This window comes from Rhinatrema bivittatum, chromosome 6 (assembly GCF_901001135.1).
Source record: "Rhinatrema bivittatum chromosome 6, aRhiBiv1.1, whole genome shotgun sequence".
In the NCBI taxonomy this organism is placed as follows: Eukaryota; Metazoa; Chordata; class Amphibia; order Gymnophiona; family Rhinatrematidae; genus Rhinatrema; species Rhinatrema bivittatum.
In genome coordinates, this window is record NC_042620.1 from 109,477,281 (window position 1) to 109,504,315 (window position 27,035).

Genomic DNA, 27,035 nt, shown 5'->3' on the forward strand with positions numbered 1-27,035 from the left:
TGACATGAGAAGGCAGAAGTGACTGGCAATCGCTTCTGCCTGCTTTTGGGTAAAGGAGAGGATCCAGGCCCCTGGGAGCAAAATATGGGGATTGATTTGGGCAGGTGGGTATATATATAAATATATCAAAAATAAAGGCAATATGTTGTTTCCACCTGTGCTGTTGCTATTATATGCAAAAAAAAACCCAAAGTAAAACTTAGGGGAAAGAGAAAAAAGCACTCTCATTTATCAATTAGTCATACAAAAAGTATTGTTTTTCTTAAAATTGTTACTGCTTTATTGAAAATTCAATGAAAATGTAAATTTATCAGTTTTTACATAAAATCAATATCAATCCCTGATACATCATTGATTACTTTATCTCCACATATTAACAATTGCCACTGGATATTATTTTAAGCCCAAATAATCATAACCCTCAACACTGTCCTACTTCTTACCTCAATCTTACCCTTAATGGACTTTACATCACCCAAATGTGTTGTAGTTGGTCTATTTATAATGGAAACACCACTGTAGATTATATAATTTTAACTCTTAAAATTCTCAAATCACACTTTTATCTTCTTTATCAGTGGTGTATTCCATTCAGAGGGATTCCATTCAGAGGGATAGAAGATAAAATCATCTGAATGGAATACACCACTGCTAAAGAAGATAGAAGTGTGATTTGAGAATTTTAAGAGTTAAAATTATATAATCTACAGTGGTGTTTCCATTATAAATAGACCAATTACAACATTAATACATTTGGGTGATGTAAAGTCCATTAAGGGTAAGATTGAGGTAAGAAGTAGGACAGTGTTGAGGGTTATGATTATTTGGGCTTAAAATAATATCCAGTGGCAATTGTTAATATGTGGAGATAAAGTAATCAATGATGTATCAGGGATTGATATTGATTTTATGTAAAAACTGATAAATTTACATTTTCATTGAATTTTCAATAAAGCAGTAACAATTTTAGGAAAAACAATACTTTTTGTATGACTAATTGATAAATGAGAGTGCTTTTTTCTCTTTCCCCTAAGTTTTACTTGGGGGGGGGGTTGTATATATATATATATTTTTTTTAATTTATTTATTTATTTATTTATTTATTTATTTATTTATTTTTAATGGGAATCAAGGTTTGGAGAAGAAGCAGGGATACTGGGAGTTTGTAGTGGGGAGTGGGGCTAGAAGGGGCATATGCTTCACTGGGGGTTCTTTTAACTCTGCGAAAAGAGGGAATGTGTTTTGTGGTGGTGCTTTTAACTCTGCGAGAGGATAGTATGCTTTGGGTGAGTGCTTTTAATGATGGAAGGGGAGGGGGCCTAACTCACACCTAGCTACCTGTTGAACAATTGCAGCCTGCAGTGGCCAGAGACATGCACTCCCAAGCTAGGTAACATGCTCGTTATCTCAGTATTCTAAGAAAACCCGCACATGAAGATATCTTCACAAGTTGGTTTTCACATGTGAGCCCCGATAGAAAACGTATGCACATAAACTCTGAATCTTGTGCAAATTTCAGAGCACTTTAGTACAATGATCTCTTGGACTCTAGTCCCTATGGAGTATGGAACTGGTGGGGTAGTTCAGTTCTGCACCATTTCAACTTATTCAACCCCATGGATGGGGTAAGATGGACACAAAGAGGGTGGGGAGATGGGGAAGGTCTCATTAATACAGAGTGATTTGGCCCATCTGTAACACAAAACAGGGAGAAGTTTCAAAATGTTGCAGCAAAAAGGATCAAAAGAAGTCCTGGCCCAGGGGCTTAACAAAATGCTTTGCTAAAGAAATGTGTTTTATGGTACTATTTTATACTGGGGAAAGAGGGGAGTAAGTGTCAGAGATGAGGATAAAATCAAGGAGAAGGCACAGGAGTGACAGAGATATGACGGAACAAAGGGAACTCGATGATTTTTAATTTAATCTATTGAATAATCAATATAAACACTTCATCCTAACAAGCAACTTGTATTTCCAGAGCCAACTCTGTTACTTGGAATCCACACAAGATGATGGGAGTGTTGTTACAGTGTTCTGCTATTCTTATTCGGGAAAAGGTAAGATCCTATCAATGGAAAGGCAATTTTGTAATAGAAAGCTTACAGGCCAATACAGTACAGTGCGCTCCGATGGAGTGCACTGTTAGCCTGCTATTGGACGCGCGTTTTCCCTTACCCCTTATTCAGTAAGGGGAGGAAAATGCGCGTCCAACCCACGGCACCTAAAAGCGCCCTCAACATGCAAATGTTGCACGCGCCGGGAAAGTGGGCATTTGTCCGCTCTCCCGCGGACTTTACTGTATCGGCCCGTTAGTTAGAAATTGTATAATACAATTTGCATGTAGCTCAGAATTTAACTTTTATTATCAACATATGACCCAAGAATGTTACCATCAGTCATACTAAATTGCTTTCTTATTTGGTTTACTAATTATTGCCAAAGATATATAAACCCTACCTCAACCTTTACCCTTAGTCTCCAGCCATGCAGACAAAATATTTCACAATCTCTCAAAGTATAGAGAGTTATTGCTTTTCTAAAGAGCTATTTACATTAGCCCTGTAATGCTTTCTCTAATAGGTAGTGGTTTGATGTTCTTGACAGTGTTATAACAGTTTAATAATGTATAAAAGAATCACAATATTAATCTCTCGCTTGACCAGTGTTAACATAATACTGTTATGGGGTCTTTCTAATAAAGTGTGTTACACTGGAGTTTTGCATGGTATCAACAAAGTGTAGTGGGTTCTGCTAGTATGGGGTATTTGCCCTGTGGTCTGTTTCACACAGACAGAACAAGAAAATAACAACACTCACTATGTCTTATGTGAAATGAAAAGCTATATTTTTTCTGTATAATAGGTATACAAAACAGGTGCTTATGAGAACACCTGAGACAAATAACAAAATAGTATATATACAATATATCAGTACAATAAGCAAGAGTAATTTTCCCAATTAATTGAGTATAATTATAAACGAAGGCCTAGCAAAAGTTACCATTTTCCTGAAAAGTGCCTTCCAAAACTTCTCATTTGTGGGTAATCAAGTGATTCTCTTGTGGAAGCCTGGACTGCACAGGGATTTCTGGGTCTCTGCCAAGTTGGTCTTAGCAGGAATTCATAGATCCTACCATGTTTTGGATTACACATGCTCAGAAGGGATCTCTTTGTCTCATTTTCCTGAAATATTGCCAAGCTACTGATAAGAGAAACTTACTGCGTATGTTCTCTAAGATGGTGGACTTCTGGTCTTTGACCACTGTTTTGCCATATTGTGACTACTAGCTTTGTACTTTCCCTAAACCTAACACATTCTGTAAAAGAATGTGTGTGTCTCAAAAGCTCCATAAAATGTATGTCCAGTTTATCCTGGGCAGTTGAAAGATGTTTCAGCTCTCAGTCTCTGCAAAGCTCTGTGCTATGTTATGCTTAACTCTTAATCTGCTAGCTGGCTTTAAATAAGTAGTGGTTTTATGCTTTTCATTAAATATCTCCATTTTGTGCTCAGTATCTTTCATGAACTTGAAGCTTGCAGACTTCAAGTTAGAGAAATTTAGGACTAGGTAGGTGGAAACTGCCTAACATCCCACAAGCCTGTATTTTCTTTAAGCAGTGCTGTGTGTCTATGTTATCTTTTCTTAGCAAAAATATGCAGTACTCCCTAACAAGTTATATGCTGGCACCATAATGTCTGTCTCTTACATCCTCATTCACCATTTTAAGAACACACTTTTACCATCATATCTTGTACTAACTTCTGATCATAATTTTCACACATATATTGGGCCTTTCCTGCACATAACTGTCACCTCACACTAATACACAAAGTTAATGAGAGGCATATCATGGTGCATGTTAAACTGGACATGGCCATTGTAACGTGGTTATGCATTATGTGGTCCTCTGAGGCCCACATTAACTGGACCAGAGATGTGGGCCTGATTAGCATGGGTTACATGCGATCTGCTTTTAGCAAGAGAGGGAGCACCAATGCAGGAGCTTTTTGACCATACTACCCCAGTCCTCTAAACCTCCCATCTCCCTCCCCTACCACCTGAGCCAAAGCTTACCACCCGTTCCCAAGGGAAGCCTTCCCTCCTCTCCACCAAGAGAACACCCCACTTACAGAAGTCTCTGACTCATCTCCTGAAGTAATGGAGCTCCTCTCCTACCCCTCACCAGGACCAGGGAAGTGGCAAGAAGAGGAGGAGGAGTGGCTTACTTTACTCCTGCCACTTCCCAGGCTTTGTCTAAATGATAGCTTTTCTTCTTTGTAGTGTGAGCTACACATGTGTTAGAGGCGTTAGTAGATGTACCGTATGGAACATGCATGTTAAAGGTATTTCAATGCATGTTAGCATGTGCATTAGCCATAACACGCTTTAATAAACTGCAGTCTATGTTCATTTCAGTTTAAAAATGCTTCAGTAGAGTAATATGCAGATGTTAAATTATATAACATGTATTTCCCTAATAGGGTTTGCTTCATGGTTGTAATCAGATGTGTGCAGGATACTTGTTCCAGCAAGATAAACAATATGACATCTCGTATGACACTGGAGATAAAGCAATCCAATGTGGTCGCCATGTGGATATTTTCAAATTCTGGTTGATGTGGAAAGCAAAGGTAAAAGAACAAGAGAACTCATTAAATAGGAATATGACAATGGAAAGCCACGAGAACCCAACCACAGAAATCTATTAGCACTGAAATAATAACAAAAAAAAATAGGGGGTCAGCATTCATTTTGAAATGACATAAAAAACACAATGAAACACCCTATTGTGTTTCAAAATGAAAAAAAAAAACACATTTTTTGAGTTTTTTCCTTTCATTTCAGAATGCACCCCTTGCAGTCATCACCACAGCCAAACCTTTTCTCCTCCCCTAGTGCTGCTGCACATACTTTTTAAAATCGAAAAGTATCCATATAAGCGAAAATCCCTCCCCATCAACCCCTCTTCCACTTTCCCCCGCAATGCCTCCTATTCAGTCTGGGTAAGCTTTCAAATGAACAAGGCATGCACATGTGAGTTCACCCGCATACCTGGCAGGCAAGTTTGTCAAAGGCCATTTCTGCAGGTAAAGTGTGTTTTTACCTACAGAAATGTTTTGGAGAATTACACCCTTAGGACCTGATTTTAAAAAGCATATTTACACAGTTAAAATTGGGTTTTATATGTGTAAATGCACTTTACACTTATAAATGGGCTTTTGAAAATTGCTACAATATATGTCATTGAATTGTCAATTGGTTATTCATTGGTCAGTGCACTCTATGTGGGTAAATGGCTTTTTAAAATTGCTGCAACAGTATGTTACATTTGCATGTGTAACTTCTTTTAAACTGCTTAAAGGGGGTAGTTTTCAAAGAGAGATGCATAAAGCCTGGTTTTATGCACTTAAATGTCTGTTTTTAAAATCAGCCGGTTTCATGCCAACCTTCACCCGAACTGAGCAGAGGGATTCCAGGGGGCGGAGCTGGGGGCGGAGTTAGCACTTACATACATACTCATTGATTTTAAAAGGTACGCACACAAATGTACCTGCACAAGCTATGCCCCCTGAAGAGGAAGTGTAACTCTACACAAGTAAATCTCTGCATGTACATAGTCACTTACATAGGAATTTTCAAAGCTAACTTATGTGTAGGGAGTTATAAATTTGCCTTCGAAAAATACTATACTCCTGTTTTTTTTTAACTGTCTGGTGTTGACCCTTAATTAAAAAAAATGTTAAGCAAGCTTTCAAAAGGTATTACATTCAATCACATTTGTTTTTGGGTGTCAAAGCTAAAAGCTTAAAGTCCTATATTATAGTGTTCATTCCTTTTGCTATACAAGGTATAATTTAGGACTCATTAGGTGGGAGGCATGCTGAGTCATAGGTGTGCATAATCATATTAATGGGATCTACTGCTGAATAGATTTCATCAACTGCTCCAGTCAGGGTCTAGCTCTGAAGACAGAGATTAGTGAATCACTGAGCTGGTCCAAGTAGTGGGAGAGGGATAAACTTTAGGGGTGTTAATGTGAACAAGGGATAACTGTGGCAGTACTTGATCTAAGGATAGTGGTTGGGGAAGGTGCTCAGGGCTAATGAAATTAAGTCTTGGGACTGGAATATGTCGTGAATTAGATATGGTGTGTTTTGTTGAGTCAGCAAAAAACAGATTCTGAGATTTATTTGATCCAAGTAGAGAAGTTAAGGGAATAAGTGGAGTCCTGAGTAGGGAAAAATTATCTGAGGTACAGTAGGAAGATCTGGGTTTGATATGAAAGGTTATTGTAACTGAAATTGTGACTCTGATAAGATCAGGGTCAGAAGGATTGTCTGAGTTTGATGGAATTGTTTACATTTTGGTGGGCTAATACACTACTCCCTTTCCACTGCTAAGAAATCTAAGTATGCACAAAATAAGTAAAATATAATTTCTATTTAAACAGGGCACAGTGGGATTTGAAAATCAGATCAACAAATGTTTGGAACTGTCCGAATATCTGTATTCAAAAATTATCAACAGGGAAAATTTCAAAATGGTTTTCCAAGGAGAGGTAAGTTTTTGACATGGACAGTAATTCTGCCACAGTAACACAGAAAGGACATGATGCCAGGAGGTGGAAGCATGTGCATCCTCAAATGTTCACCCTTCACATTCTAGAGCCTGCTGTGTCTAGAACTGCCTCCAAATAAAAGTTAATTAGCACATTGTCACCAATGAGAGGAATCTTTGGAGAGAAGGGAAGGATGTCTGTTCTGTTGTTTAGAATTTAGGCAGCCATATTAATCCTGGAACATTTTCTTAATCCAAATTTATTGTCCTCTGAGCCCTGCTGGCCACATTGGTAAATTAGTCACATCTGAAGAAGAAACAAATGTGATCTTGAAAGCTCAGGTACTGCATCATCTTTGGATAATTATTTTTCTGAAGCCTGTAAGACACATGTACATGAATGTCTGAGATGACTCTTGAACTTCTTACAAGCCACCAATTTCAGGCTGATTTGAAAGACATACCTCCTCTTACCCTCAAGTAGATACCCAGTAAAGACAGAGAGAATAACTTTAAAACATGCATCCCCTTGCCAGTATACAAATGTATAGGGAAATGCATTCATGTTCATGTATTTTATATCGTGCATGAAAATTTGCGCACATGATATAAAATATGCTTAAATCTACCCAACAACATGCTCATCAAACTATTGCATGTGTTAGGAAGAGGAGTGTGTTTTATGGTAATAGCGTATTTATCGCAATGTGTGCTATCTTAGGGGTAGATTTTAAAAGAAGCGCGATCAGCCTACTTTTGCTTGCGCATCAGACTCAAGCAAAAGTACGCTGGATTTTAGTAGATACGCGCGGAGCCGCGCGTATCCACTAAAATCCTGGATCGGCGCGCGCAAGGCTATCGATTTTGTATAGCCTGCGCGCGCCGAGCCGCGCTGCCTCCCCCCGTTCCCCTCCGAGGCCGCTCCGAAATCGGAGCGGCCTCGGAGGGAACTTTCCTTTGCCCTCCCCTCACCTTACCCTCCCTTCCCCTACCTAACCCACCCACCCGGCCCTGTCTACACCCCCCGCTTACCTTTGTCGGGGGATTTACGCCTCCCGGAGGGAGACGTAAATCCCCGCGCGCCAGCGGGCCTGCTGCGCGCCGGGCCGCGACCTGGGGGCGGGTACGGAGGGCGCGGCCACGCCCCCGGGCCGTAGCCCCGCCCCGTACCCGCCCCCAAAACGCTGCCGACACGCCCCCGGAACGCCGCGACGACCGGGCCCGCCCCCCGACACGCCCCCGACACGCCCCCCTCCGAGAACCCCGGGACTTACGCGAGTCCCGGGGCTCTGCGCGCGCCGGGAGGCCTATGTAAAATAGGCTTCCCGGCGCGCAGGGCCCTGCTCGCCTAAATCCGCCCGGTTTTGGGCGGATTTAGGCGAGCAGGGCTCTGAAAATCTACCCCTTAGTGCTTTGCATAGGTATTATTGCAGAGTGCAATAACTTTTTCACACTAATACCACAATTATTGCAGTTCCTACAAGAGAGAGAGAGAGAGCGAGCACCAGCCTAGATATAAGGTCCTTCTAATAGTTAGGTATTTATACCTCTATAGGAGGTATTCCCAGGTATACCCAGGTAGAGAGTCCATCAAGCTAGGGTGAGAGAACATTGTACAAATCTCATCTTTGTGTGAGTTTTCTCACTCCGAAGGACATCAAATCTTCAAAGAGTGTACTGTTCTGTTCGTACGTCTCACTCTGCATATAAAAGTGGCCCCTACCCCCTACACTACTACCTAAACCTCACCTCGAGTTACTAGGTGGGCCTCCTATAGAGATATAAATACCAAACTACTAGAAGGGTCTTATAGCTAGTCTTTCTCTCTCTTTTTCTCTCTCTCCCTCCTTAAAATGCTATTTGTGAAAAGATCATTGGCTTCATGAAGCCAGCCCGCTTTGACAGAAACCCTGCCCCAAACTCCTCCCCCTTTTCCAAATTAGCATCACACCATGCGTAATGGTGCTTTTCGTATGCTAAAACGCCATAAAGCGAGTAGGAAAATAACCCCCTTAGCTGGATAAGTAGTGGTTTTTGAGACTTATCTGGCTAAGTGACAGCAAAGCCACCACTTACCCAAAGAAGTCAAAATTTATCTGTATAAGTGGTACAAATCCCTTATATACGAGCATTTGTGCAGCTAATTTTAATCATTTATACATGAAGATTTGACTTACATATTTTGCTTAGCACCTGTTGACTTTTAAGCATGTAAGCCATCAAATTTTGTAACATGGATGTGTGAAGGAAATTATCAGTTTTATCAATGAATCCATCAGTTTGCCCAGTCTATCTCTAGGACAACAAAACCCTCTTGGTTCTTCAGCCTGAACCTTTCCCCAGTTTACCCTGACTCCTCACTCAGTATTTGGCAGGTGTAAATATATGCAGGTAACATACGTATGCGAATCGCTTTGGCAGGTTATAACATAGAAACTTATACCTATAAATGTTGGCCCAGCCCTGGAGTGCCCTGGCCCACCCCTTTTTTAAATGAGCAAATTTATTCGCTCATTATTACTTGCATGTGTATGTTTAAGGTTTATAAAATAGCATTTACGCAAATGCGTGCTGTTTGCCTTGTATCTGCTAATTTGTACACACACATCTCTGAAAATTCATCTTTAAATCAAGAGTTGGCAAATCTTTTGGCCAGGGGGCCACAATGGGACATGATGCAGTTCTCAGGGACCAGGAGGGTCCCCCTCAGACATCCAGTGTAGGAGCAGGGGGAGGGGGGCTGACAGAAGATAGTGGCATCAGAAGACTGATTTACTTAGCTTCAGTTAACACAAACCATGCACTGCTGAAATAGGTTATCAAGATAAAATTCAGAGTACTAGGATACAATACTCTGGAGCAAACCATGCAGTTATGAATATCACTTGTGTTACAAGCTCACAGAGTCTTCCCTGTGCATTACGAACGTAGAGAAGAATGCTCATCAACTAACGGGTCACTTATATGTCCGGCCAGCGAGGTAATCCTAGGTGTACCCGAGGAGAAGCTCTATTACTGCCCTCATTTCCTCCAGGCCAAATCTCCCACTCAGAGCTGTAATGCCAAAGAGCTAGACCACTCTCAACAAATCACAGTCACTGCCAAACAGCTGACCGGGCAGTGGCCACATTAGAGGAAAAATGTTTTCTTATGGGTCACCAATGCTCTGAGGCCATCTCCTTCCCCATTATCAGAAAAAGAAATTGTCCTTGTTTAATGATGTGGAGAGTCATGCTCTACACTAGGCCTTTGCTGATGACATTGACAGGGAGCATCAGCAGACCAGTATTAAAGCAAATTTATAATTGCAGTAGGGGCAGGAATAACGTGCTCCTTTGGCTGGATTTGGCCCATGTGTTGTAGTTTTCCTACCTCTGCACTAAATAATACTTTTCTTTTTTGAAACAAAGATATCTTTCTCATGATAGTGAGTGCATGTTATAAAATAGGATTCCTGTGTGCACATGTGCCGGATTTTAATATCCGCGCGCACATGTGTGGGCGGGTGGCCTCTTCCGCACGCAGAGGGGGTATTTTTTAATTTACATGCAGTGATGCAAATTCCGTTTTTACCAGTTCCCTAAACCTAACCCTATCCTTCCTCCCTCTTCCCCGACCCCTAAACTACCCCTACCTAGCCCCAATTTTTTTTATTTTTCTACTTACTGCTCTTCTGGAGCAGAAGTATCTTCCATGCGCCAACTGGCTGCCAGCGTGCGCTTCCCTGGGACAGCGTCTAATGGCGCTGTCCCAGCCCGCTCTCCGCCCTGCCTCTCCCCACCCACACCACGCCCCCTGGTCCACCCATTTCTGAGGGCCCAGCACTTGTCACTTATCGGGGTTACGCGCATGGCCGGGCTCTTTAAAAAAATGTGCGCAGCAAGTGCAGGGCCCGACCACTCATGAAACCCCTGAATTTTACGTGCGTGGGCCTTTTAAAATTGGCCCGATATTTTAACTCGGGGGAGGCAGGAAAGTCTTTCGGATATGATGTATTTTCATAATACTCATGTGCGCAAAACATGATTTGTGTACATAAAATATGATTTATGTGCCTAAAAAATGTTTTCAGTGAAGAAAGCATTTTTTTGTAAGCATAAAGCATATTTATGCACAAAAAACATGCTTTGTTTGTGCAAAGCCTGTTTTCTGTAAATAAATCCCAGCTACAGGCCCCAGTATCAAGAATTCCAGCTTCCGCCCAGAGACTAATACTAGCAGAGAAAAGTTTACCCCACCTCGGCCCAGGAGTAAACTTTCCAGCACTAAGAGTTAAGACAGCACATCTCTCTGCATTGGGGGGACTAATAGCTAATGCCTTCATTAGCATGGGACTTCCATGTGAGGCTGCTAACAGAATGCACAGTTTTGTACACACATTTTTTGCTGCATTGGGAGTTACATTTGTGTACAAAAAATGTGCACACAGAGGGGTAGATTTTTAAAGTTATGCAAGGGCGTAGATTTGTTCGCGTAACCCGGCGCGAACAAATCTACGCCCGATTTTATAACATGCGCGTGCTGCCGCGTGCATGTTATAAAATCCAGGGTCGGCGCGCGCAGGGGGGTGCACAATTGTGCAACCTGCGTGCGCCGAGCCAAGCAGCCTGCCTCCGTTCCCTTCGAGGCCGCTCCGAAATCGGAGCGGCCTCAGAGGGAACTTTTTTTCTAGCCCCCCCACCTTCCCCTCCCTAACCCACCCCCAGCCCTAACTAAATCCCCCCCCTACCTTTGTTACGAAAGTTAAGCCTGCCCAAGGCAGGCGTAACGTGCGCGCACTGGCGGGCTGCCGGCGCGCCATTCCCCGGCCTGGGGGCTGGTTCAGAGGCCTCGGCCATACCCCCGGAATGCCCCCGGGCCGACTCCACACCCACGTCCCCACCCCGGAATGCCCCAGAATGCCGTGCCGCCCCGACACGCCCCCCAAGCAAAGCCCCGGGACTTATGCACGTCTCGGGGCTTTGCGCGCACCAGCAGCCTATGCGACATAGGCGCGCCGGCACGCAAGTCCCCTGCGCGTGTAAATCCAGCTGGATTTACACGCGCAGGGCTTTTAAAATCTGCCCCAGTGTGAGCTACTGAACGTGCCTTATTACACTGAGCCCTGAGAGAAATTAGAGAAGACACTGACACGCACACAGAATGATTCGCTGGTCAGGGCCATAAACTGAAACAGATGTGCCAAAAACTAAATGAACACGTATTGGTTTAAAAACAGAAGAGGGAGTGCGCTATGCTGTTCCCTTGTGCACCTCAAGTGCATTCTAAATAAAATTAATTATACATTTTTGGTATTTCTTTTTACTGTCTCTTCCACAAATGGTTTCATTTTTTCTTCCCAGGGACATCATTAATGTTCCAGTGGGCAATAGCACTATACAATGTTTAGGAATACTTTTTCAAACTGACTTTTGTAACGCTGTCTACAAAATACACCTTTACTAATCAATTCATATTTCTGTTTATGGATTGTCCAAGAATTACACAACTGTAACATAATGCAATACAATGATAGAATCATATGCAATAAAAGATAGTGTAATTTCTATGATTTATTTCATTGATATACATTATGTATGACAATGTATGAGCAATAAATATTATATATAGTCCTGGAGTTTTATGAATACTGAAATAACACTTTTCATTGTCATGTACTGCTGAACGCATGTAAGCACAAACAAAAGTCCATGAATGTTTCATGTCCTCTTGTCCATATGCAACCTTTTGCAGGTCCCTTTGTCCAAATAGAAGGTAAATCATATTCACTGCACTCTAGATTTTTTTTTTCAGTAAATTAATCTTGTTCTTGCAGCCTGAACACACCAATGTATGTTTCTGGTACATTCCACCAAGTCTCAGGGACATGCCACACAGTGAAGAGAGAAGGGAAAAACTGCACAAGGTATGGAATTCAAATCATGCTATTGATTTCCCCTTTAAAGAATAATTTCCTTCTGCTTTTTCACTAGATTTCACAGTGTTCAGTGGAAAGCCACTGAGAAAACTTTTTGTGCCCTTTAGTACGAAGCAGTCAGCCCAAATCCCTCCATCTGAATTGTGTCATAGCAAGTCATTGGTCTTCTGTCAAGTTCTGAAAACTGGGCTGTTGATTTCATCATAATTCATAAACAGTGCCTCTCTTACAAGCCCTTCAATCACCAGCTGCCAGAAAGAAAACCCCACTTTTTTTCAAATGAGTCTCGCCAGGGAAATAGGTATTTACCAGGGGAGATTTCCCTAGCTGAAAAATGCCATTCAGGTGAAGGGAGAAGAGTTGCGCATGCAGAACTGAACTTTCAAGGCTGAGCATCTGCTTCCCACTGCCCCTCACGCTCACCCCCACTTCGCCACCCTCAGAAAAATGAGGTGCAAAGTTTGTTGGGATGTTTGTGCCCACATGCTCGTATAAATGAATTTTAAAAAAAAAAAAACTGAATGGGTAGTTTTTCTTTGAAAATTCCCTGCAAATACCTGCAGATTTTGCTGCTAGGCAGGCTATACAAAATTGCCACCAAGCAGGGTAATTTTTAAAAAGCCTGCATAAGGCTAAAGTCTGCTCCAAAGTTTTATGTGCATGAAACCCTGTTTCATGCACATAAAATGCTTTGAAAATCAAGCCCTTCATGACTACCCTTAATTGTCAAAGTTAATTTTCATTCAAACTAGTTTAGCTGGAGCACACTGTTTAGCCCCTGGCATGAGAACTCCAAATGTTCAGATAACAGACAGTTACTTGGCTGGGGACTGAACATTCACCAGTTAAAATGCATACCCCATCATTCAATTTTCTATCATCATGTTCATGTTACATGAATTTCATATTCAATCACAAGATGGTGTAACAGTTCTGCAAGGTCTCAGATGCCTACCAAATAGCAGTTTAAATAGGCAACGAGCATAGGGGACACATTCATTAAAGGGTATACTAAAAACATTATAATGTACATAAACTCAGCATTATCATCCTATTCATGATACTACTGAGATGCCTATGCACATTCACATTAAAATACAACAACTCTATATTCCCCACCACATAAAAAAGAAAGGTTTTTTTTATTTTCTTCTTCCACCACATCACAAAAGTATTTAAAGTAGGAAGAGGAAGGTTTCATACATCATCTGCAACAAGCCACCATGGCCTTGTATGCAGTGTATTTTCAATAGTAATCAGGAACCGACCTCCCTCCTACCTGAGATTTTTTATATTTATTTTTGTTATTTTTTTATGTGACTTTTTTGAATGTGAAAACAAATCTTTCATATAAAAATTCTTTTTGTAGATGTTGTATAGCTTAGCCTGTCTAAATTAACTTAAGTGTTCAAACTTCATCGATAATTCATAAAACGCTGCTGTTACTTAAATCTAGTTCATATCTTGTCACTTATTGTAGATGTTTCCTCGATTTTAAAGTTTGTCGCTCTTATTTAATGGCAAATTCCCACTCAGCAACCCATTATTGTCAGCGTTGTAAATATAGCGACTATCTTGCATTTCAATCAAGTCCATAACTTGTCACTTGTTACAGATGTCTCTTCAAATTTAAAGTTTAACACTCAAATTAAATGGCATATTCCCGCTCAGCAACCCTCAGCATTGTAAATATGGCGACAACATTTCATTTCAATCAAATTTGTGACTCGTCGCTTATTGCTTTTCTTTCAACGTTGTAAATGTGGCAACAACATTTCATATAACTAAAGTTAAAAAGACGGCTATCCAATTCAAGTACATTTAAACCTCCGATGCCTTTCGCGTCTTTTTCACCGTTTCTTCTCGCTCTCCATCTATTTGTTAAATATCATGAACGGATATTTTACTGATTCATTCCCAATCTACTTAGCTTTTCTTGTTCATTCCTCCCGACATGGCCATGTTTCAACAAATCAAATTTATCTTCATCAAGGGAGTCTGTGAACCTTCTCCTCACTGTCGGGTCACTCTTCACCACTCGAACGGCATTTTTGTGTATGGTGGAAGAAGAAAATAAAAAATGGTTTTCTTTTTGATGTGGTGGGGAATATAGAGTTGTTGTAATTTATACAGTAGTCCTCACCAGTAGCGGGAATTGATTATACATTCACGTTAAAAGACATGCAAAAGAAAGCACAGGCCATTTAATACGTGCACGCTCTGCATCTTGAAATCCCCTGCACTAACCAGCAAACAAAGCAAGAGCCAGTTAGCATGGGAAACTCCCATCCCCAAAAATCAAAGTTGGACTTCTGGGCCAGATGGACTCTCTCTTGCCAGTGAAGACTTGGGGTTCTACTGGAGAGTAGAGGAAAGTTTGAAATCCTGATGAGTGGGGGAGAGGGGACAAGACAGAGTCTCTACATTGAATATGGAGGAGAGGTATGGGAAGAAAGGGAGATACAGAAGCCCAATTTTGATGCCCATGGGAAAGATGTGTTGAGAAGGGGGAAAGAGCCCAGAGGCCAATGCTGTTTTGGGAGGAAATGGGGAGGGTCAGAGAGTCCATTTTTGAAGGGGGGAGATCCTGAAGATATGACTTCTTTCCTTGGGATAAATATTAGTGTACCAGGTTGTAAGCGGTGGCCTGAATGGTGGTAATTACATGATAGAACACATAAACACAGATTTGAAAAAGCAATAATTTGGTTTCCTAAATATTGTAAAAATATAGCAAAAATCAGCAAAGATAAATAATATCACACAGCATCACAGCAATATTGTATAAATCAGTAAAAAAACAAATAGCGTTACAATAATAAAAGATTAGGATTAAGATATATACAAAGAAGATAAAGAAATAAAGAGATAAAGTGACACTTCCCTCACAAGTCTCCCTTAATTGTGAGTCAATGTATTTGTGAAAATCTAGGAGACCAAAGTAGGCCTGGAGACCTCCTCCAGATGAGATGGCTAAGGTACTCTCTCTTTCTGATGGTCTAAAAGGCATACTAATTGTCATTTTCTTATATTCTTATTTTCTGGCTCTAGTTCGGATTTTGCAAAGCTAGTTGGTCTAATTAGAACTCATAACTCTGACAAGATTTATGGTTTGGCTATGGCTTGTTAGAGACATCCTGTGCCTGAGTCTAAGCACTGGTCTTCACTGGCCTTATCAATTAGAAAAAAACTGATGTCTCTTGTTCTTATCTGAGCTTGTTACTAAGCAAACTAGAGAAGAAGAAAAACAAAGACAGTATGTAGCAGTATCATGTTTAAAAATGTCTTATTCTGAGCTGTGCACTGCATATTGATCCATGTTTATTGGTGATTGCTTTGTTCTACACTATTAACCCCACTTGCACTTCACAAAGATTTCCGGGAAACTAAAAAATAACTCCTTTAAATAATTTTAATACACATGCTATGCCAGTAAGTCAACATTTAACCTCACCTCAGAGCAGGTGCTAAATCTAAAGAGTTCATTATCACCGTAATTGCAATCTTATATACCCTGATTTTTAGCATACACATATATACTTGATTTACTACTTTCTCACTACATCTGTTACTCCTGTGGGAATTCTGTGTAAAAAAAAGTAAAATTCTGCACACAAAAATTTAAAATTCTATGCACAAAAATTTGAAATTCAACAAACTTTATATTGGTCAATAACACAGTACACATGAGTCTTTAAGTAATTAATTTAAAATGTAATACAGAAAAAATATTAGAAGTATACTGAAATAGTGTCCCTTTTACCCTCTCTCCCTACTCCCTTGGCCAGTCTCTTTACACTTTGACCTCTCAAGCCCCAAATCTGGGCCTGGATTTGTCAATAGGTACACTAGGCCTGTACCTAGGGCAGCAGAAATCTGGGGGGCAGCAGGCTAGCTGAAGATTTGCTGCCTTCCAATAAAATTATTATAAATTATACTAATAAATATAGTGTAAAACTACTTTAGTTTCATAATGTAATATAAAAGATGGAAATGTTTGCCAATTTGCTTCAGACTTTTTAAATTTTTGCCACAGGATTTACCTCTGAGCTGCCTCAGGAAACTAAGGAGGGGACTGTGCTTTAGATTTTATGCCATCTGTTGTCCAACCTTGAGGGGAGAGGGAATAGGAGGATGATGGGGGCGATAGAACCAACAGTGCCTAGGGGCACCAAAACCCTAAATCCATCACTGCCCAAATCCTCCACCCTCCATTATCACTCCCCTCCCTTTCTAGGCTCAACCCCTTCCAATCTATCTCCACCCCCAAGAGTTTGACCCCTCTCTCAGTACTGCCCCTCACACAGGCTCCCTCTGTCCCTTTCTCTTTCACATATACACACACACACACACACACCCACAGAGGCTCCCTCTCTCTTGGGCACATACACCCCCTCTCATACAGTCTCCCTCTCTTTCTCTCTCTCGTGCAAACACACATCCCATCATACAGGCTTCCTCTCTCTTACTTGCACACAAACACACCTTCACATAGGCTTCCTCTCTCTCTTGCACACACGTCACACAGGCTCCCTTTCTCTCTCATGCATGCACCCTCACACAAGCTACCTATGTTTCTTTCTCTCACACACAATCTCCTAACATAGGCTTACTCTCTCTGGGACACACACATGTACACACTCTCACACATGCTCTCTCTCTCTCTCTCACGCACACACACACACACACACACACACACATACACCCTTAAACACAGGCTCGCAGTCTTACACCAAATACATGTGATGTAGTAAATTTTAACAACGTCCTGAAATTGTTCACTTTATTTTATTTACAAGGTGGCACCGAAAATCAAAGCGTTGATGATGGAATCAGGGACAACCATGGTGGGATATCAGCCTCATGGAGACAAGGTCAACTTCTTCCGAATGGTCATTTCAAATCCAGCAGCTACCAAGTCTGATATTGATTTCCTCATTGAGGAAATAGAGAGACTGGGACAGGATTTGTAGTGAACTTGGCAAGTTCTTTTTCTTTAATGCACTGTTTTCCAGCACTGGCTATTTTTTCCCAGTTCTGTAGAACACGTCTCATGGGAATTCCCTTTATAAATATTCCACTCTCCTGTGGCACTGTAAAAAAAAACAAAAAAAAACAGGATGCTGAAACATACACATAGGTCATTTTATTAAAGGGAATTATATTATCTAAAAGTGTACTATGGAACCCTATATAAGCCTGTTTGTTATAGTTCGCAGGAAATGTATGTAATAAAATAGCATGTTTTCCACTGTAAGAGAACAACATTTTCTTACAGCAGTTCAAAACATGACCAGTGTTCTCACTGGAGAATCAAAAATTGTAGATTCTTAGAACCTAATTAAAAACAACAACTCCCATCTAACAGTATTAACCCTCTTTGTTGATGCTTTTCTCAAAAAAAAACCTGATAAAGAACTGAAAAGCATTATCCAATAAGTTAGTCATATATCTCCTTAATGTCACATCAGGGGATAATAGTAGCACTGTCATTGTAACAGGTAATATTATTGCTGTATTTTTAGAGGTTAATTTGTGTAGATTGTGTATATTATTGTTAAATGACTTTGTGAAAAGGGAATAAATGTAATAGTTTTACAGTAAAATAACTGTTAAATTGTAGGTATATGAAATATTTGCTGATTTATATGCAGAGATTTACCATGTTACAGAGGTGTCTTGTATTTTCTTCCATTTGTAATGTATTCTATTTATATATTATTGAAATACGTTCTAAATAATGTTTAAGGTATTTTAGTGTATTTGTGAGCCAAAGAAAACAGAGAAAATTGGTGGAACTTGCATTTATATTAGAGTGCCCTCAAAACAGTTAAGAATGACATTGCTGCATAAGCGGATTCCAGTATTATTCATAGACTGGGGTATAATGCAATATCTATACAAGCATCTGCACCTTGATTAATTGTGGTATCTGTGTGCCATTATGGAATGCAGTTCATGTGAATACCAGTTAAGAGCAGGTGGAATCTTAACATTTTTAATAGTTTACAGCTCAGCTCTGCAACAATGTTTAATTTTCTTTATGGAAAGATTCGCTCATTTCTCCCCAAATCTGCTGTAGCACTAGCTGGGTTCACTGGTACCGCTACTGCTGCTGACTGCAAAGGGGGACTTCACCATGAGTTCAATGAAAACTTTTTATGCAGTTGATATCCTGCTAAGGGTGCAGAATATATTCTCTAGAAAAAGCCCGAAGATATTCATTTCATTGTCCAAGCCAGGCTTTTCCAGTAAATAAACCTCAATAATGTGATTGCCCTCTATGCACATAAAAAGCTGTTATCAAACACCAGGTATTTAGGTGCTTATATTTAAAAAAAAAAAAAAAAAAAGACACAGCCAGGATCTTGAATTAGAGTCAGCTTGTCACACTTACACTGACCTGGCATTTCAAACCAGAAAAGGTCAGTAAAGCAATCTTAACATCATCCTCCTAAAATAATAATTATTATGACAATGTAAGAATTCCATTGGTTTAAAAATTCCCTTCTTTGGCTGCTGTTCCCCATTTTCTTAAAATTTGCAACACTTGGCTTAATCTACAAAGAAAACATCAAAGGATTTTAAAGAAGTAGAACATTTAAACAGCAGCAGGATATCCTGCAAACATTAGACTTCTTAACTTCCTGATGCTCATCCAGCTGGAGACCTTAATTTGCTTGATAAACTTAATTTCTTCCCCATGATCATAATTAAACATAGAGGTGGCAAGCTATGGAGAGAGAAAATCAGATTGCAAGAAATTTGATTGCTGTTATGAAGAGAGGAGCATAAGAATCAGTGAATATTGGTTGAGCAGAACAAGAAATAGCTTAATAATATACGTTAAAGTTAGCAGATGGCTCCAGAGAAAGAATGCTATTTCTCTGCCCCCCACCCAACCAGGAAGTCTCACTGTACTCAGGCACTTGCAATAGATCAGTTTTCTAAAGCTGGACCAGAAGTATCAGAATACACTGAAATAAAAGATTTTAAACTGGGCCTTTTGTCACCTGTTTCTCATGATCCAGAATCATCATCATCTGACCCTAACAAAACCATTCAACGGTTGATTTTACAAGCAACTGTTCTGATCTCAGCTTGCAAAGTCTTTCATTCGTTAGAAGAGATGGTTATCAGGGGATGTAAGAGACACAGAAAGTCAAGGCTGTGGAAGTAACTGAGAAAGTTAAGATCATAATCTCTTCAGGACAAAACAATATAATGAATAGTGAGTCTGAAGAAGTGATGCAACAAAAGTCACAGTATTCTGTGACTAAAATAATTATTAAAGTGATAAAACATGATATGCAATGTAGTTTTAGTTTTTCAATAAAAGTTTATTCTAAAAGTGTTTGATATATTGTGTATCTCATTTCATTATTTTGACTGTATATTGCATTTACTATCCAAAACAGCTACCTTAACATGATAGCAAATTTACACTGCCAAGAATTTTTGAGGGATGTAATGTACCTACGGAATTTATTCATAAAACACAGACTCTATAGCAGGCATCAAGCCCATATTAACTGAATTTTTATCTCTAGTTTTATATACAAATCAGTTTTTGCCCTCTTGTTTATATGAGGTCCATATCTTCTTTACCGTTTATTGCTAAAGTTATTGAGACAGCAGTACTGAACCAGCATTCCCAATTTTTCAATACGTCCTCAATCTTGGGTCAATATCAATTTGGCTTTCGAAAATTTCATACTACTGAAAATTTACTTCTTTCCAGTCTAGACACAATTCACTGTTGATTTGATTCTGGAATATCCTACATACTCATCTAACTTGATATCACAGCTGCTTTTGACACTGTAGATCATACTAGCCCCTCTCAGGTGTCGAATGTTGGGATAGCTAGTTCAGTCCTAGCTTGGTTTACATCAAGTCTCTCACAATAGGTTAGGTTAGGGACGGTTAGCTCCTCCTGGAGTAGGATAGTCTCAAGTGTCCCACAAGGTTCATCCCTCTCTGCTGCCCTTTTCAATATATATCTTAGTCCTCTGTGTCATCCCCTTGCCCAGTTTGGGGTACTGTACAAACGATATACAGTTCTGCTTCCCATTAAAATTGACCTGGACAACCACCATTGCTTTTGCCTCCATGGACTTAGCTTCCATTTGCAACTGGTTAACACAGTAATATGTGTTCCCTAAATGTAACAAAAACTGAAATAATTTTTCTTGGCCGGTCCTCAACATTCCATCTGCTTTTCATTTCCAAGGTAACATTCTCCCAATAATGCAGAAAGTAAGGAATCTTGGGGTTACACTTGACCCTAAGATATCCATGTTGCATCAAATCAAACATGTTATCCAACTTTCATTTGCCAAGCTTAAAATACTTTGGCATTTGAAACCTTTGCTGGAACCACACGATTTCCGCACAGCTTTGCAATCGCTTGTACAGATTAGACTTGACTAATTGTAACTCCCTCTATGTTGATCTGCCTTAGAATGTCGTTCACCCTCTTCAGATTATTCAGAATGCAACAGCTCACTTGTTGGCGGGCACAGAAATGCATGAACACATTAACCCCTGTACTAAAATCCTTTCATTGGCTACCTATATCATGGTGCATACAGTACAAAATATCAGTTATCATACATAACCTTTTACACAATGTGACATCACCCTGAATCTCTTCAACTTTAAGAATATACACACCACCTCATCTGCCCTGTTCCTCAAATCAATCCTTGCTAGATATCCCTTCTTCTAGAGCTGCGCAGCTCACAGTAACATGAAAGTGATCTTTCTCCATCTGTGGTCCCCCCAATATGGAACACTCTACCATCCAAAATCCACAACACAAGGACCATAAAAATGTTTAAGATGCCCAAGACCTTGTTATTTAATAATGCTTTTGCATGCGTAGCACTGTTTCCCAATCATTTTTTAGTTTTCATGCAGCAACATAATGCCCATTCGTTTGTTTTAAGTATATGTTTTATTTATGTGTGTTTTATTGTAACTCACCCTGAACGTATTGGAGAGGAGAGTAAGAAATAGTTTTAAATAAATAAAAATTAGCCAGATAAACTTAAGCTGCTAAGTTTTGAGGGTTATTCAGAGGAGTGGCCTGGTGGTTAGAGCAGCAAGCTTTGAACCAGGGAGACCAGCATTCAAATCCCATTGCCGCTCCTTGTGACCTGGGGCAAGTCACTTTACTCTCTGCTGCCTCAGATACAAACTTAGATTATGAGCCCTCTGGGGACAGAGAAATAACTACAGTATCTGAATGTAATCTGCTTTTAAGTGCTGAAAAGCAGAAAATAAATAAATAATTAGAAATGGACTAATGAATATAAATGGCTATCTTAAATATAGCTGGATGAGTTTATCTGGCTAACTTTAGGACAGCTCTATGGCAGAACCAGAGTTAGCCTGATAACTTATCTGGCTAATCTAACTCCTCCCAGAAATTCCCCTTTCCATTATCTCACTAAATTTTAGCTGGATAATGAGATATCTGGCTAAAGTTTAGCCAGATGTGTGCCCAAAATATTCAAAGGTTGGCATTTAGCTGGATAAATTGTGACTTATCCAGTTAAATGCCTCTGAATATGGACCTCTAGGCTCCTAAGCTTGGCTGAAACTAGGCGCTCAACTTAGGGACCTAACTTGGATGCTCAGCTTTTTTGAATACCATCCTTCTAATGGTAAGAGGCTAAAAATTAAGCACTGGGGTAATCTGTGGTAACTTTTCTGAATGGGGATAACCTGCACAGAGTGGCAGTTACAGTCTTTAAAAAAAAAAGAAGCCAAAGGGGTAACCTGCATAGAGTGGTAGTTACACCCCTAAACAAGAAGATGAGAGGGTAACCTATATGGAGTGGCAGTTAGAGATTGCATGGACCATTTTTGTGTAGAGAGGGGTGCCATTTTCTGCTCCTTAGAACATGTCCCCTCAATTCTTGCAGAATGTGGCTTCAGGTAGTCTGAATGCCCTCAGTATGACAGACGTTTCACCAGACTTTGCTCTTGTGATGTCAGAGGACTGTTAGTGTGGCGAGGTGAGGAGGAGCGCCACTCCCCATTGGGAGGGGTGAAATATTGGCATAAAGACTCCTTCCCCTACTGAAAGCAGGAGTTGAATGAATTGCTGAGAGTTGAGGAGGAGTGAATATTCCAAGCCCTAGAGCATTGGCAGTCTTAGAGCCCTCTCTCACTAAGGTTGGAGGAGGGTACCTGTTTGAGGGAGAGATGGGAAGAGGCTGTGATTTTGGCTTTGTTACTGTAAAATTTTGGTTGCAATATTGGTGCACTACCCTAAATGTACACTTTTGGACTTCATGCTGCCATCGTGTTTTTTTCAGTAAAACTTTAATTTGAGCAACAGCCTTGGGAGTGAAGAGCCCCTGTGAATGAGTAAGCCCTAAACACCTTGAAAACTTGCATATCCCCATCTATGCGGGAACCCCAGGACAGCCATGGGGCCTTGCATGGTCCTTGGCCCTCCCCATGTGTCCCTTTGCCCAGGCCCATAATGGAACAGGGGCTACATTAGTCTTTATCGACCATCAATTACTATGTTACAATGAAGTATAAGTAGTGCTATTCACATAAAATTTTGTAGAATCAATGTATTTGCTTCATTTTGTATTAAAGATTTGAGTTTGAACCATGTCCAGATGTAATGTAGTTTCAAATAGTTTTTGTCCATCTTTAAATCAAAGATGAGACACAGAAATGAATATGAAAGTCAAAGAACCCATTATATCAAATTGTATTTCCCTGTCTATTCATTCTCTCATAGATTAGATGCTGAAAGGAAAGAATTGTATAATGCCATAGCTACAAATGTGAATTATTGCAATTGTGCTACCCCTTATGGAGGTCACCTTGATATATTTTGTACAATGAGCTTTTTCAAAGTTAATAACTATCTTAGTACATTATGCTGCTATTATATGTAATGAATATAATATTGTCAATGTGCTGCAGATAGTATATAAAAATAGCCTACCCCAGTTAACTGATATCCTGTGCTAGATGACCATCACAAATGGTTACTGAAAATGTGTTAAGCCATTCTGTATGTGTTAATTTAATTGATGTGATTGTATAATTTGATGTCCTTAATTGCAAAAAGTGAATGGAATTGTGTGAGGATACACTAGTTTCAGGCATGAGGTTATGTAAGGCCCAAGTGACCTCTTCCTAAAAATATTTAAACCCATGCTTTACATCAAAGAAGGCACACTCTAGTCCCATGAATGCCTGTTTCTGTGCATTTTGAGTATGTCAGGGATCATGAGGCCCTTTAAAGAACTATTGAATTGCCTCTTAATTGGAGAGGAGTAAGACCTGCCTGCAAGACCTCATAGGGAAAAGCTGCAGAAGCTGATCTCTAGAGTTGCTATGGAAGGGCTATAAAAGTTATCTGCTACAAGCTTGAGAAAGGTAACTCAAAATTATTTCGTCACTCTCTTTATACTCTCTGTGGTGCCTTACCTGGCAGAGCGAACCCATCTGATTGTGAGAGATCACTAGAATGTGTGAACACCCACAGCCTTGGCTTTCAATGACCTGTATGAATTGCACAACTACATGCCCACCAATCATTCCCATCACCAATACATCATATATCCAAATGTTCTTAACATGCATTCTTTGTATTCATAAAATGCTAATATTTATGTATTTATTTGTATTTACCGTACCTCAAGGTGAGTTATATTCAAGTGCAGTGCGTGTTTCCCTGTCCCCAGACAGCTTGCAATCTGGGTGAAGTGACTTGCCCAAGATTGCAAGGAGCATTATCTTATACTTGCTGAATTCTTTGTATCTAATAACATGCAACTTTATCTAATACTTATTGAATTATCTATTGCTGATGTACCCTAGATTTATTTAGATCCTAAATGTACTATAATCATACCTATGCCGTGTTGTATTTGTGCCTAATAATATTGTTAGGAACACGACTCGCAGGATGGTCCTGCAAGCCACTGTACTCACCCCGACGTAGCCGAGAGCAGCCTAGGACACCGTCAGCACACTCCTGCAGCTGGGACAATGCCATTTCCTCAGCGCTGACGGGCGGGGTCCCACACACTGCCATGCTGCTCCTGTCCCAGAACCTCCTTAAGCACGGGTGCGCGCATATACACGGATTATATAGGCCCTAAAGCAGCAACGCTGAGCAGCACCCTCCCAATGCATCAGGCTGACAGGCCTATTTAAGCAAGAACCTCGCAGTATGATCTTGCTTCAGCAACGGGTCTCCTGCCTTATCGTGTGTGTTGCCTAATGTTCCTGACTCCTGTGTTCATGTTTCTTGTCCAGCCTTGCCTCATCCAGCCTTATCTTCTCCAGTCTTCCTCATCCAGCCCACCTTATCCAGCCTTGCCTTATCTTAAACATCTTGTTCCTTGTCTTCAGTGTGTCTTTATCCACCTTGGCCTGACTCTCCGGATGTTGACCTCTTGCTTGGACCTGACCACTATTGCTTGCCACCTGGACCTGACCACTCTTGCTAGCTGCTGCCCCGACCTTGGCTTGTCTCTGACTCTGTTAGTTTGGTGCCTGCCCTGACCCCAGTGTGCTTTTGGACTTTAGTTATCTTCACTGCCCTAGGCCCCCACCTAAGTCTTGCCAGCTGCCACAACCCATAGGCTCACATAGAAAGCAGCCTGTAACCATGAATAGTTTGAGGCTAGCCATAAGACTGGTGGGTTGTGTAACAACTCTGTCTTTCAATTGCAAGACTTCCTAGAGTGAAGAGGCTTCCAGATTTTGCTGGATGAACTTTTACTGAATTATATATGAATTGATTTTTATAAATATTCAGCCAAGGATACTAGTAGAATTATTATATATTAGTATGCTCTGGCTCTTAGGAGGGGTAGAGTTTAACTACAGCCCAAAAGTGTGCATTTAAACTGCCTTTCTGGGTCTGAAATAGGATAAGAAAACTTTTAAATTATAGCCACTGTTTAGGACTCCTTGATAATTAGATTCAATCAATTCATCTCCCATTACATAATAGTTCTATTTCAAATAGCTATTACAATTCCTTGCTAGAGTCTAAATTTTACTTTATCTTATCTGTATAACTTTAAGGGATTAGTGAGCATTTATCAGAATGTCTTTCATTCAATGTAACAACTGTGGTGCTCTTGTCCCAAGGCCTATCGTTTGGAGAACAAAAGGGTGCCCCTTTTGCTTTCAGCTGAATGCAATTAAAATTTAACTGATTCATCTAAGGGAGGAACTGTCCATGTTTCAATTAACTTCCCAGTCCTTGAACCATCCAAAATCTCTCACACATCTCCCACAGAGGGTACAGAAACACAGGAAAAAATGGTTTACAGATGGTAGAACAAGAAATGTAACAAACAGACACCCACCTTCCCCAACTTTACAGCAGCCTGAGCATCAACCCCCACTCCCACAGAGAAGTCAGGCATCCAGAATTCAAAAACCCAGGAACAAGACACCCGCTCTCCCCACTGGTACCCCTACAAAATGCTTTTTCCGCATTGGAGAACAAAGAAACCTTAGCAATAGATTTTGAAGTGATTTCTAAAAGAGAAGTCACCCTATGCACCCAGAAGCCCTTCAACATAACTAAATGTCAGAAAAGAAAACTGCTTCTGCTTCTGCTGGGAGATTCAGTCATCAGAGGAACCAGTTTGGGAGCACATTTTGATGGTGACATAACAGTTAAATGCCTTCCAGGATCCTCAGCTAGTAGAAATACAAACCAGATAGTCCAAGTCATTGAAGAAGAAAGAAGAAACTTTGATATCAGTATTATCATCCATCCGAGGTCAACAACCTCAATAGAAATGGTATCCATGAAATACAAAAAGATTTCCAAAATCTAGGAAAGATGATAAGACACACTGCAAAGACTATTGCCTTTGGCTCAAATACAGGTGCAGAGAAAGTGGTTTTGGATACATTGGAGGCTGGGGTCGCGTATGGAGCAGTAAAAGGCTATATGGAAAAGATGGCCTACATTTGTCAGTAGCAGGAAAGAGGATGCTATTTGAGAAATTCAGATCATATATTACCAGGCATTTAAACTAAAGAATGGGGGTGGCAGGAGACAGCCAATAAAAGGGACATGTCACCCCCCCAGCAATAAAAGCTATAAAAGATGAGGGAGGAGAAAACAGCAAAATCAATCAGCTCACAAAAGCAAAACAGGTGTCTAAGAAGCAAAAAAAATCAAGGGAAAGTAAGTGGAAAGCTATTACTACAAATGCCCATAGTTTGGTCAATAAAATCTAAGACCTGCAGGCCCTAGTGGTGGAGGCGGACTTGGACATTGTTGCTGTTACGAAGACATGGTTCACGGAGTCTCATGATTGGGATGCAGCCATCTCGGACTATAATTTGTTAAGGAAGGATAGAGAGGACAGAAAAGGGGGAGGACTAGCTCTTTATATCAAAAACAATATCCAAGCAACTGAACTGCAAGGAATGTGGGGTAGAGAAGAAGCATTATGGACTTTTCTAAAAAAAAGAATGATGGTGCATCCATTTTTACTGGAGTGGTTTACAGTCCTCCGACTCAAAAGGAGAAACTAGACAGGGATC

At 40.4% G+C, this 27,035-nt stretch overlaps 1 protein-coding gene across 1 annotated transcript in view; it reads left to right on the top strand.

Moving 5' to 3' along the window:
- Nucleotides 1-17,869, top strand: part of GAD1 (glutamate decarboxylase 1) — a 118,807-nt gene extending 100,938 nt beyond the window's left edge. Inside the window, exons 12-16 of the mRNA XM_029605744.1 lie at nucleotides 1,979-2,057; nucleotides 4,480-4,629; nucleotides 6,450-6,557; nucleotides 12,372-12,461; nucleotides 17,273-17,869. Of these exons, the coding sequence (XP_029461604.1) occupies nucleotides 1,979-2,057; nucleotides 4,480-4,629; nucleotides 6,450-6,557; nucleotides 12,372-12,461; nucleotides 17,273-17,446 (601 nt within the window). The 3' untranslated portion in view covers nucleotides 17,447-17,869. The remainder of the gene's footprint in view (nucleotides 1-1,978; nucleotides 2,058-4,479; nucleotides 4,630-6,449; nucleotides 6,558-12,371; nucleotides 12,462-17,272) is intronic.
- Nucleotides 17,870-27,035: the final 9,166 nt, after the last annotated feature.